Source organism: Cervus elaphus, chromosome 12 (genome assembly GCF_910594005.1).
Source record: "Cervus elaphus chromosome 12, mCerEla1.1, whole genome shotgun sequence".
Taxonomy (NCBI): Eukaryota; Metazoa; Chordata; class Mammalia; order Artiodactyla; family Cervidae; genus Cervus; species Cervus elaphus.
This window is the reverse complement of record NC_057826.1, coordinates 38922606-38935471: the sequence shown is the minus strand read 5'-3', so window position 1 is coordinate 38935471 and position 12866 is coordinate 38922606. Positions and strand designations below refer to the sequence as shown.

The window sequence follows — 12866 nt, the reverse complement described above, 5'->3', positions numbered from 1 at the left end:
TCCGACTCTTCCTGACCCCATGGACTGCAGCCTACCAGGCTCCTCCGTCCATGGGATTTTCCAGGCAAGAGTACTGGAGTGGGTTGCCATTGCCTTCTCCAGATTTAGCTTCTAACCACCCCCATTTCTACCACTGCTAATATAGAGGGCTGAAAGGAAATGACTAGATGAAATAGACACTGGAAGTCCCGAAAAGCGTTCCGGTATAATACACCTACTTTGCATGGTTGTACGCTTCAATCTCTTCCAGTAACACGCTGTCATTCAAAGAGAAAGGGCTGGTCTTCGCCAAAACTTTAAGCACCACGCCAGCTTCTGAGCCAACAAAGATGACTGTGTAGTTCTGGTGGGGTCCGGCAGAATGGTCCACGGCGACGGCCGTCAGTCTGTACCTGCCAGAGGAGGTGAATCAGGTTAGAGAGGGGGCCAGCAGGAAGGGGGACTACTGAATGGGAGCGGGCCTGCGTGTCTGCCCAATCTTACCTGATCCGAGTCTTTGTGAACCACGGCTCGTCGGCGATGGGTGGGACGGCCGAGTCCATCAGGGGGTGGGATTTGATGAATGACAGGGTTTCATCCGGGAAATCGATGGAGGTTTTATAAGCTTCGGCAAGACCGTGCTTTGCACAACAGCCAGGCCTGAAAGGAAAATAGTGTTTTCCCCGCCTCACAATTTGTATCTAGAGAAAAGGTGTCTATTCTGGAAGAAAAGGTCAAGAGAGGAAGGAGAGTGAGCCAAACCCTCTGGGTAACGTTATTTCCACGAACTCTGTGGGCTCCCCACATTCAGGCTCTCAGAGTGATAGTCACTGAGCTTCCATCTGCAGGGCCGCAGAGGGACACCCTTCCTGGAGAGGGAGGCGGGCCCAGCTGCTCTCTGAGGATGCATGCTTCCAGTGACCAGAGGGCTTTGTTAAGGACAGAAATCCTTTCCGTCTTTATTGCTTTCCTACCTTGGCTTTGGTACTTTGTCTTCAGGGACCGCTGTCCAAACGGAATCTGGAGTTTTCTGTTCTTTAAACCGTCCTTTGAATACTTTTTCAATGTCATCCATGCTAAACGCACAGACTGCAGAACCAGGAATGCTGGAAAAGAGGCGCCGCATCAGGGCACAGCAGACCTATTCTGGGTTCCCACAAACAAGACACAGAGTGCCTTCTGAAGCGCCGGGGGTCGGTTCTCACCTGTTGAGCTGTGTGGTAAACACCCCTACCACCGTGGGAATGCCATTGATTTGTATTATGTCTGTAATAGACTGCAGAACATCAAAGTAGAAAAAGGAATCTCCAGGGACGGAACAGTTAAGCCGAGCCTTCAGAAACGAAGTCCAGTGTTTCTCCAGGACCCGCTGGGAGCCACCCATGTCGTTTTTACATATGCGGGCCACACGGGAATAGACAGCCTGCCCAGGGGACAAAAGCAAGGCAACAGGATCATGAGCATGGAGGGAGAACAGGAACAAAAAGCTGCCAGATAAGGGAGGGACAAAAAATGATAAAAGATACATGTGGTCCAAAAGACTCCGGCAGCCTTCCCTCTAGGGATCTGTAGAGTAAGAATGTAAACTATATTTACCTGTGAGAAAAACAAAAAAGGAGGGCCATATTCCTGTTCTGCCAAACAAGCTCCCTAAGAAGTGAGCCACTGAACTGCCTGGCTGGATGGCAACCATTCCCATACTTCATTCCCCACTTAGCTTCTCATATTGTTAACGAAACGCACCATCCTTAAACCTGGCATAGAAGGGGATGCAATATCTTAGAATCTTACGGTCTTGGACTGAAGTACTCGACAATGAACAGGGGCCCTTACTTTTTATCCTGCCTTTGACACTAAGAAAGAACAGCTATCAACAGATTTCTAAAGAGTTAAAGAAGCATCCACAGCTCAAGGGTGCCTGCAGCACATTCTCTGTAGTAACAGGAAAAAATAAATAAAACCTTCTCAAGGTCCAAGGATGCTGTTCCCACTCTGGCCATTGTTCAGTTATTTCCCAGCAACTATTCTCTTGCTAAGCAACACAACTCTCTGCACTTGGCCCTAAATGCACTAAGTGTTGGAAAGCATGCAAAAACCCTACCAAGGTGGGCTCAATTCCATGCAATACGAGTGCACAATCATATACTTGCCTTGCCTAAGTTATTATGTTCTACAGCAATTTCTCTAAAGAAGAAATAGACGTAGTTTCCATATTCTATGGCATGCAGGAAGTGTGGCTCTGAAAGAAAAAGTGAAAACAAACTGGTTCCTAAAGGGTAATTCAATCAGCATCATATCCCGACTGCTAGGCATGACGGACAGACATCACACTGCTACTTTCAAGCCAAGAACTTTGATATGCCACTGAGTTTCAGGAGTCCCATTAGGTATGTTGAAGCTTTAGGGAACCCAGAGTCTTTAATGTTAGCTAATGGACTAGAAAAAGCCTACAGGGAACTGAACTACCGCAAAGGTCTTTGTTTCAACAGATTTATTCATTAACCTATTTAGCTAGTAAAGGAAACTTCTTATGTTGAAAATTAAAAATCTTGATTTCTAGACTCCAAAGAACAAAATAACTCTGAAGATATGAACTAACTTTCTCAGGGTTAAACTTTCCAGGATATGTAGAAGGAAGTGGGCAAGGAGTAGTGCATGCATTTAGTTAGGCAAATGGTACAAAGAATGGTGATTTTTTTTTTTTTTGAGGTCACCTAAGATAGAAATCTACTTTCCAGACGTAGTTACTGGTCTCCTCATTTCCCACTAATGCAGCCAATCAAGGCAGCTTGTACTGGGCTCTAAATTAACAATATAAAGTCATGCACTGAAATTTCCAATGCCAGGGCTCCTGTTCCCATGGACCCATCCTGCCACCCTTGGCGATCTCACAATACTGCTCTTCAAAGATACCTTTGATCCATTTGGAATCATATTTAATCGTACGAAGAGCAGATCCATCACCCATGCTTCGATAAATCACAGCATCACTGGCCAAGAAGTCAGCCACAGTGGCAGAATACAGCTTCCCATCTGAAACCAAGGTTATAATTTCAATAAAAATAGCCACAGTTATCATAAGTGTGTTACCTTATGTGTGTGCTAAGTCACTTCAGTTGTGTCCAACTCTTTGCAGCCTTATGAACTACAGCCTGCCAGGCTCCTCTGTCCATGGGATTCTCTAGGCAAGAATACTGGAGTGGGTTGCCATGCTCTCCTCCGGGGATCTTCTCAACCCAGGGACCGAATCCACATCTCCTTTGTCTCTTGCATTGGCAGGCTGGTTCTTTACGACCAGCGCCACCTAGGAAGCCCATGTTATCCCATGTAGTGTCTTATATCCTTTGGAGTGTTTTCACTGACATCATTGCTATATATACAAATAAATCTAAAACCTGATGTTCATAATCAGCTTGTGACAGGTTGACCTGTATTATCTAAGTTTATAGATGAGAACTTGGGAGCACCAAAAGTTAAGCGACTTATTAAAAAAATGCTTCCCTGGTGGCTCAGATGGTTAAAGAATGTGCTTGCAATGCAGGAGACCCAGATTTGATCCCTGGGTTGGGAAGATTCCCCTGGAAAAGGGAATGGCTCCAGTATTCTTGCCTGGAGAAATCCATCGACAGAGGAGCCTGGCAGGCTACAGTCCATGGGGTAGCAAAGAGTCAGACACGACTGAGTGACTAACACTTTCACTTTCAGCTTATTCAGGGTCACTGGCCTAACAACAGAGCCAAGTGTCAGAATACCTATAATATGCTCACTTATAATTCCTCTTTTTTGAAAAATCTGTTCATAGCTTTTAGTCTTTGAAACAGCCATTTCAAGGTAGCTATTCTAGTTATGAGCTTTTTTCCTTCCTTTAAATTCCTCTTGCACCTTCAATGTCATTAATCATTTATATTCATTACACTAAAGAATCTTACCAGCAAAAAGGGCAACATTAGTTTGTCTGGCATCAAATGGGCATCTTGCCAGGCCACTAATTTCTTCTCCATCATACTCTAAGGTATTCAACTACAAAAGAAAAATAAATAGCTAGTGTCACATCTGTTCAATGTACATGTTTGAAGGCAATACTGCTTTATTTGTACTGAAATTCTATGGGAAGAATAATGTCTTTATCCTTTCATAGTGTTAGAGATAAAACAAATTACTGGATTTACAGAAGAAAGGATTCTACACTACCACCATACCAGTAGAGGAAGAAGAATTGATTAAAAACAGCACATTGTATAAAATATACTTACCTTATAGTATCTACACATGGGATTAAATGCATTGGTGCCACAAACAAAAACCATCTCATCGTTTCTTGGAACAAATACTTTAATAAAGTTGTGGCATTCATCCTAAAGAAAGTAACAACAACACTACCATTAGACATTCCATATGCCTACATCATGGGCTAAAGCCACCATACAGATTCAATCTAGTGAGCATATATTTGTTTTACTTACTTTATGCTTCCCTTTCATAGCACAGTTTTCTCGATCCTGTTGTCTTGACCGCCATGTCAGTTTCTGTATCAACCAAGCAAAACCAATATTTTAAATATTGAGGGGAGAGGGACATTACCAAAGTTCTGAGGGAATGCAAATAAATTTGCCAACTACAGATGCTCACCTTGTTTGGTATTACTTCTGTTTTGGGGATTTCATTTAAGTTTACTGTATAAACTTGATCCCTGTTCGAAACAAGGCAGTAGGTCATATCATGTGAATACATAAAAATGTTAAGCTGCTTCTTATTTTATTTTTACAGAGCTGCTTTTATTGTGTTTCAGAGATCATTTGGATTTTCTCTGTCTCCAACAAAGTCAACAAAGAGTACTTTTTCATTAGTGAGATACTTTCATATATCACTGTGGTTAGGGAGCGAAGAAAGTCCTTTTCTTCAGGTATGGGTCAAACCACTACTCAGTATTAGCATAGACATACTTTTAATATTTGCTTGAATAATTCCAAGTTAAAAAAAGACTAAAGAAAAATTTTTTTTTTCTCCTGCTGCTTTAGGAATAAAGAGTGGTGTCTGATTTCTTGACGGTAGTAATAAAATAGGACCGCTGAAGGCTTTTGCTGTATTTTGTTCCTGGTACACAGTGCTGACTCTTCTCAAGTGAATATTTTTGGCTACTTGCAATTTTTGATCACAATCACATATTAGTTTTTCATGAACTAGACACATTAATGCAAGCACCACAAGAGAAAAGACTTTTAATCTAATAAACCAACGAGAGGAAAATTACCTGCCAGCAATATAAAGTGTGTCTCGAATTTTCAACATCAGCTGAAAGTCCAGCCTGTGCTGTGATTCATTGCCTGAAGGGCGTCCTCTAAAAACCGGATATTGCCTTGAATCTGCAAGTAAAAACGGGCTAAACCATCAGTCAGGATTACAGAGCTGAAGAATCGATATACAGCATTGATTAGCTGTATATACTAGTTGTAGAAGGGTTTTAACTAAATTCTTTTCTTAAGGTCTTGAATATGAATGAATAAGAGACGGTGAATATCACCAAATGGTCTTTTTCTTTTTAACTGAAAACATATAATCTATATATGGGTTGCTTTAGAAAAGTGCTTAACTGAACTGTCCCATTTTCTTCAGACACTAGGAAATGATTATGGCTAAGTGAGGATGTAAAACATTTTAAAGACATAAAATTCTCTTTCTAAAAATGAATATGCTTAGAAAATCAAAACCCAAAAAACCCTTCCTTCTTAGAAACGCGTATTCTTTAGATTACTTACAGTGATAGTCCACAGTATTAAGGGGTTCATCATCTTCAGGAAAGCTGACTGCCCTCAACTGGGAAATCAGGAGCAGCAGCATGTAGGCACAAGGCAGGAAGAACCTCATGGTTGGGCCAGGTGAAGGCAGAGCAGCCCCTCCTCAGAAATCCCACTCAGCTACCTGGAAAACAGAAATCGTTTGGAAAGATCTCTGCTGTGATGAACGAGTTTTGTCATTTGTAATCAGTTCGGTTTTCATCATGAGCTCTCTCCAACGTCCCCCTCCCATCAGAAAGGTGGCGGTGGTGGAGGAGATACCTCTGAAAACACAGGCCAAAGGCGTCATTCTGCCAAGCCGGATGAAAGCATCTGGTGAGCACATTGAAGTCTTAGGCCCATTTGCAAGAGTTTCTGAGGTAACTACGTATGTCATCACAGCAAAATCACCAGAACCACAGACAGAAATGCTGGCTGCTGACTTGGCAAGAAGATGGGCAAAGTTGGGACTAGAATTTTAATTAAATGCCAATCTGCTTCCCTTCCCCCATCCCTGAAATAAATCCAGTACAGCTTGTCTCTGCCCTCCCCACCCCCCAAAAATGCCCAAGCTGCCTCGAGAGTATCCAAGGAGCTGATGTGCCTGTAGCCCCTCTCAGCCCCTTAAGGCACTGCCAAATTCCCAGCATTATTCAAGCTACCCCCTAAATTCTTAAGTAGAACAGTTCCCTAAGCTTAGAAAGAACAGCATGAAAGCAATGACATGAATGACCTTGAATCAGGGTGAAAGAGAATGAAAAGAAATGAAATGATTTCACGATCAATCAATCAGGCAAAGCAGGGCAGGGATGACCAGCACAGCCGACACCAGGCCACTGGGGAAGTCTATATTTTTACATGAAAGCATTTGGACACAAACCAATACCCTAAGTATGCCTGTCCTCTTAGCTTTATTAAGCTTTAGAGCCATATGGGGCCTTAGAGACCATCTAGTCCAACCCCCTCATTTTTCAGATAAGAAAACTAAGGCCTGAAAAATTAAGGGACTCACTGAATTTCATGGAACTATTTAGGGCAAGATCGGAGAGTCCAGATTGACATCACCTGAGTCTCTATCCAGACTGTGGATAATTTTTTCATCAAATTAGATAATGAAATGAAATGACTGGGTTTTTCTCCTTAGAGAATAGAGCACTACAAAAATAATCTTTGGGGGGTAATGAATATACTCATTATCTTTACTGAAGTGATATTTCACAGGTGTAGGCTTATGCTAAATTTTATCAAGTTGTACAGTTATGTATGTGCAGCATATTGCATGTCAGTATATGAACAAAGTTTATAGCATTAATTGTACATTATTATCTGCAACTTTTTAATAAAATTTTAAAATATTATTAATTAATTAAGAAAATAAACTAAGGCCCTGCTGGGACAATGGATATTTTTGTGAAATGGTAAAAGCTCTGCTTTGCAACAGTATCACCCCTTCCTTGACCAAAACTGTCACTTACTGCTACTATACTGTTAGTCTCAGTCTTATATATCTAAAAACTTTATCAGGGATCATAAGAACCACTTCAAATTCTTGGGGAGTTCAACCACTCAACTAATAGTTACTATATACCTCTTTCATCATCATCTTCTTTTTTTTTGCTGTGCCACACAGCATGCGGGATCTCAGTTCCCCAACCAGGCATTGAATCCACACCCCGGCTAGAGTCTTAACAACTGGACTGCCAAGGAAATCCCTTTAGTTTTTTTTTTTGCTTCATCTTCTTAATGTCAAAAACATAGATGCACACACATGCATTCTATGTAACACTTTCAATATTTATCTTTTTAACTGAAGTAGAAGCCATGTATGTATATGCAACATTTGGAATCCTAGCTTTACAAAAGGAGAGAAAAATATTGCAGGACAATTTTTCTCAATGGACAACTAATCCAGTAGTAAGTTAACACATTTAAAGTGTCCTGAAAATAGTCTGGTGGAATGGAACCTGCAGCATCATCATCTTGTACTTGAGTTGAAAGACCGTAGAACTTGGTGGTGATGGGATTTGGGCTTGAATGGAACTCCACCACCTACTGGCTTATCAACCTGGGAAAGGTTCTTCCATCTCTCTTAGCAATAACTTATTTATAAGATGTGGATAATACCACCTTCTCCATTGGGTGAAAAAGAACTAAGTGGCTGACACCTACAGATTCTGAGCAAAGTTAATCCTCCTCTCTCATATCCTATAGGACACCATGCATATGACTAGGTTGACCTTAAGAACATGGGCAGAGTGGAAAAAAGGCATCCTAAAATATTAAAGCTATTTGGTCAATTGTTTTCCCAAAGGTTTAAAATGCTAAAGTTGTTTTTAGAATAAATTTTACAACTTGAGCCTATTTATCAAACATAGAAAAGAAAGTAAAAAGCAATCACTAATAATCCTACCATCCCAACCCAACAACTATGATGATCTGGTTCCAGTTTTCTTGCCACATGCACATATTTTCAATCTTCCCAGAAGAGAACCTCTTTCAATCTGCTACTTCTCCTTAAGTGGCATCTCCCTGTCTTGCTTTTCCACAGTATTCTGTCAATTTTAAAGACTCTAAAGAAGACACGCTCCAAAATCACTGCAGACAATGATTGTAGCCATGAAATTAAAACATACTTGTTCCTTGGAAGGAAACCTATGACAAACCTAGACAGAGTATTAGAAAGAAGAGACATCACTTTGTCAACAAAGGTCCATATAGTCAAAGCTATGGTTTTTCCAGTAGTCATTTAAGGATGTGCGAGTTGGACCATAAAGGCTGAGCACCCAAGAATTGATGCTTGCGAACTGTGGTGCTAGGGAAGATTCTTGAGAGTCCCTTGGGCTGCAAGGAGATCAAACCAGTCAATCCTACAGGAAATCAACCCTGAATATTCATTTTAAGGACTGATGCTAAAGCTGAAGCTCCAATACTTTGGCCACCTGATGAGAAGAGCTGATTCATTGGAAAAGACCCTGATGCTGGGAAAGACTGAGGGCAAAAGAAGAGGACAGCAGAGGATGAGACGGTTGGATGGCATCACCGACTCAATGGACAAGAGTGTGAACAAACTATGGGAGACAGTGAAGGACAGGGAAGCCTGGCATGCTGCAGTCCATGGGGTCACAAAGAGCTGGACACGACTGAGCGACTGAACAACAATAACAATATACACTTATACATACATACGTGCGTGTGAGCTCAGTCATGTCTGATTCTTTGTGACCCCTTGGACTGTAGCCTACCAGGGTCCTCTATCCATGGAATTTTCCAGGCAAGAATACTACAGTGGGTTGCCATTTCTGCCTCTAGGAGATCTTTCCAACCCAGGGATCAAACGCACATCTCCTACATCTCCTGCGGCACTGGCAAGCAGATTCTTTACCACTGTGCCACCTGGGACATTGTGTGTGAACATACACAATGGACTATTACTCAGCAATAAAACTGAAACAATGCCATTTGCAGCCAAATAAATAGACCTAGAGATTACATACTAAGTGAAGTAAGCCATAGAGAAAAACAAATATGATATTGCTTATATGTGGAATATATACAAATGATACAAATGAACTTATTTAGAAAACAAAATAGACTCACAGACAGAGAAAACAAACTTATGGTTACCAAAAGGGAACAGAGGGTAGGGATAAGTTAAGAGTTTGGGATTAACATATACACACTAATATATACGAAACAGATAAAATACATAAGCAATAAGAACTTACTATATAGCACAGGGAATTATACTCAACATTTTGTAATAACCTCTAAGGGAAAACAATCTGAAAAGGAATATATATGTGTGTGTGTGTTTGCTGTATATCTGTATATCTGAAACTAACATAACACTATAAATCAACTGTACTCCAAAAAAAAAGAGACTCTGGACATATAAAAATATCAAATGTTGCCCTAGGAATTAAGTTCTGCTAGGACATCAATACCACACTGAATGTTTCTGCTGGGTATCAGATGGAAAAATGAGAAACACCAATGAATCTTAAAGAAACATAGAAACATTTGCCTGAATACAAGATAATTCTGTGAATCTTTGTCCTCTGGGGCAGGTAACTGAACAGTTCCCATCATGTGGGCAGAACCCCCGTGCCCCAGACAGCAAGGCAGGGAGGGGCACTCACCAGGAAAAGTGTCTTTTACAGCTGTGATTCCAGCACTGAGATAAGGATGGAATCACTGCTGACTCACTGGCAAGCACCAAGCTGCTGGCTGAGCCATCATTTCCTATAAGTCATTCAACTGACACTGCAGAAAGCAATTTCTCGCTATACCCCGCTCCCCACCAATCTCATCTCCCAAAAATAAAACCCCACTGCTAATTACTTCCTGTCCCTGCATAAAGCTGTATTTAAAAAACTACTTTCAGATTTGCCATAGAAATTATAAATGGAAATATTTAATGTGAAATACATATCAAAGCAAAGCTGAGTAGGGAAGGGAAGAATTTGGAAATACCTGAGAAAAATGGACCAAGAAGGAGATTTGTTTGTATGTAAACTATTTAGACTACTTTGTCCTCATCTTATTTAAGGAAGTATTTAATCTCAGGGTTCCAGGGCTAGTAAGAGCATCAAACCAAATATGTGGAATGAAGGCAAGACATGAGGCAGGACGAGATGTTGGTAAAGAACATAGACTTTGAGGTTAGAAAGATCTGAGTTTTATTTTATTTTTTTAGAGTTTATTGACTTGGCTGCGCAGGGTCTTAGTTTCACCATGTGGGATCTTCAGTCTTTGCTGAAGTGTGCAGGATCTTCCAGCTACAGCACATGAACAATTAGTTGTGGTGTGTAGGATTTAGTTCCCTGACCAGGGATCAAACACTGGGCCCCCTGCGTTGGAAATGCAGAGTCTTAGCCACTGAACCACCAAAGAAGTCCCAGAAAGATCTGAGTTTAAACTTGCTTGTGCCATTTACTTCCTGGCTCTGAGACCTTGTTTAAGGTGTCTTAACCTCTTTAAGCCTCAGTTTCTTCAAGGGTAAACTAGGAATAATTACCTTTACTACCTCACAGGTTCTTCTAAGATAATCTATACAAAACAACTAACACAGAATCTGGCCCATAGTAAATCTCTAGTACATTTTAGTGAATATTATTGTTACATCTTACGGGGCAAAAGGAAAAAGTGTTTACTCTTTCATTTTGTATAACTACCTACAACTGTCTATATACATCATCATCATCATAATATTCTTAGAGGATAAGGTACAGCTTCATAGACACAGATGCCTCCAAGGAGGATGAGGGAACCACATTTCTAATGTATAAGTTTATAGTAAAGTACATACCTATTTGAGGTCATTCCTTCAGTGAGAGAGCAGGGGTACTTAAGTAAGTATAGTTTGGATTTTCTTACATGGGCTTCCCCTTACATTCCTGATTTTAAGCCTAAATATAAAGACAAAAGCTCTTTAAAGGAGTTCAGAGTTGCCAAGATAGCCAGGGTTTGAATGATAGGATTTAGGAGAAAAGGAAAGGACATGGAAATGAGCCCCACACTCATAAGTTGAGTTCACATTATGGGGTTTGCCAGTTCTTAAATTATATAAAGGTGAGACTGTCGTTATAATGAAATGCCAAATTTTTGGAAGTCTCAATTTAGGACCCACCAACAAGGGAGGGTGGTCCTAGAAATATCCAAAGCCTTTCATTTGGACCTCTGAAAATTACAGTATAGATCTTTAGAGACTGATCAAGCTTTATAAAAACTCCAATTTGATCTCTAATAAACTAAGTCTGGACTAGATGAATGTAAACTCCTCTCCCTCTAGCTACTTACAGAAAAGATAATCACCCAGAGACTATAATTTTTTACACAAAGTGCTCAACATTCCAAAAGCAATGACAAGACATTCCAAGAACTAAGAGAGAAAAAAGACAACAGAAAATAGGACTCAGGTACTAGAATTCTCAAAAATAGTTTTAAAAACAATGTTTATCTTGTCCAAAAAAAAAAAGATGACAAGATGAAGAATTTCACCAGCTACCTAGAATCTACTGACAATTATTAAACAGAAATTCTCCATCTAAAAAGCACAGAATTACAGCTTTCTGATAGATGTCTTTAGCAACATATTTCTTACAGCTGAAGAAAAGATTAGTGAACTGGAGATGCATTAACAGAAATTATCAGACAGAAACACGGACAGCAAAAAAGTTGGAAAAAACAGACCAGTGAGTAAGAGATACATAAGATCTTGTGAAAAGATGTTACATACGGGAATCCCTGAGAGTGAGGAGAGAAAAATGAATAGAATCAATATGTGACAAGATAATGGCTGCAAAGTTGATGAAAGACAATACGACACCTATTAAAAGAGTTCTAAGAACTTATAAACACAAAGAAAAAGCACACGCATATCCATCATAGTCAAGATGCTAAAAATAAACATTTAAAAATGTTAAAAGCTAAGATATTTTACTCTAAGAAGCAAGAATACTGACAGCTGACTTATCAATAGAAATGATGGAATCCAGTAGACCACAGAATGACATTTTTAAAGTGCTGATGGAAAATACTTTTCCAGCCTAAAATCTTATAATCAGTGAAAATATGCTTCAAAAATGAAGCGAGACGTTTATGACAAGCAAAAATGAGAGATCTATTGTGTAACAGACACAAAATAAAAGAAATATTGAAAGGAAGTTCTTTAAGCACGAAAATTTATAGGGTTGGTTAATACAGGTTCTTTTTATGGTTAAAGCATAGTGGCCACATTTGGAATTAATGAATCCCAGACAGAGAAACTGATCTATAGTCTATCTCCCTTAAAACTATATTAATTCAAAGGAAATGAGAATTCAGAAATAGAGCAGGCCTACTTAATTTTCTCCCCAGTCCAAAGAACTCAGAAGAAAAAATACCACGCTGATTTTAGATTCCTGGCTCTCTTCTGGAAATGCTCCTTCTCAAACAGGAGCTGCTAGTCTCATACTCCCCCAACCTCAGGATCTGAAAGGGGAGTTTCTTCTTCCCAGTTTCTCTGCCTTTGGGAAACCTTGGGAAGACCCACACAAATAAATCTGGAGACCTTGAGCTTCCAGCCTTTTACAAAAAAATCTTGTGCTTACTTGAGGTTCTCTCCCTCCTCCG

General features: G+C 40.2%; 1 protein-coding gene across 13 annotated transcripts in view; it reads right to left on the bottom strand.

Moving 5' to 3' along the window:
* The window catches only part of SEMA6D (semaphorin 6D), a 56683-nt gene that overhangs the window by 8090 nt on the left and 35727 nt on the right, over positions 1–12866 (bottom strand). For 12 of the 13 annotated variants that reach the window (XM_043919068.1, XM_043919071.1, XM_043919076.1 and 9 more), the window contains 12 exons: positions 5736–5898; positions 5231–5342; positions 4609–4669; positions 4443–4505; positions 4233–4334; positions 3909–3999; positions 2893–3012; positions 2130–2218; positions 1185–1402; positions 954–1085; positions 484–639; positions 219–392 (listed from right to left, as the gene is read on the bottom strand). In XM_043919068.1, the coding sequence (XP_043775003.1) occupies positions 219–392; positions 484–639; positions 954–1085; positions 1185–1402; positions 2130–2218; positions 2893–3012; positions 3909–3999; positions 4233–4334; positions 4443–4505; positions 4609–4669; positions 5231–5342; positions 5736–5844 (1427 nt within the window). In that variant the 5' untranslated portion in view covers positions 5845–5898. Of the gene's footprint in view, positions 1–218; positions 393–483; positions 640–953; positions 1086–1184; positions 1403–2129; positions 2219–2892; positions 3013–3908; positions 4000–4232; positions 4335–4442; positions 4506–4608; positions 4670–5230; positions 5343–5735; positions 5901–12866 lie in introns of those variants that run through there. The other variant, XM_043919074.1, reaches the window with a different exon arrangement.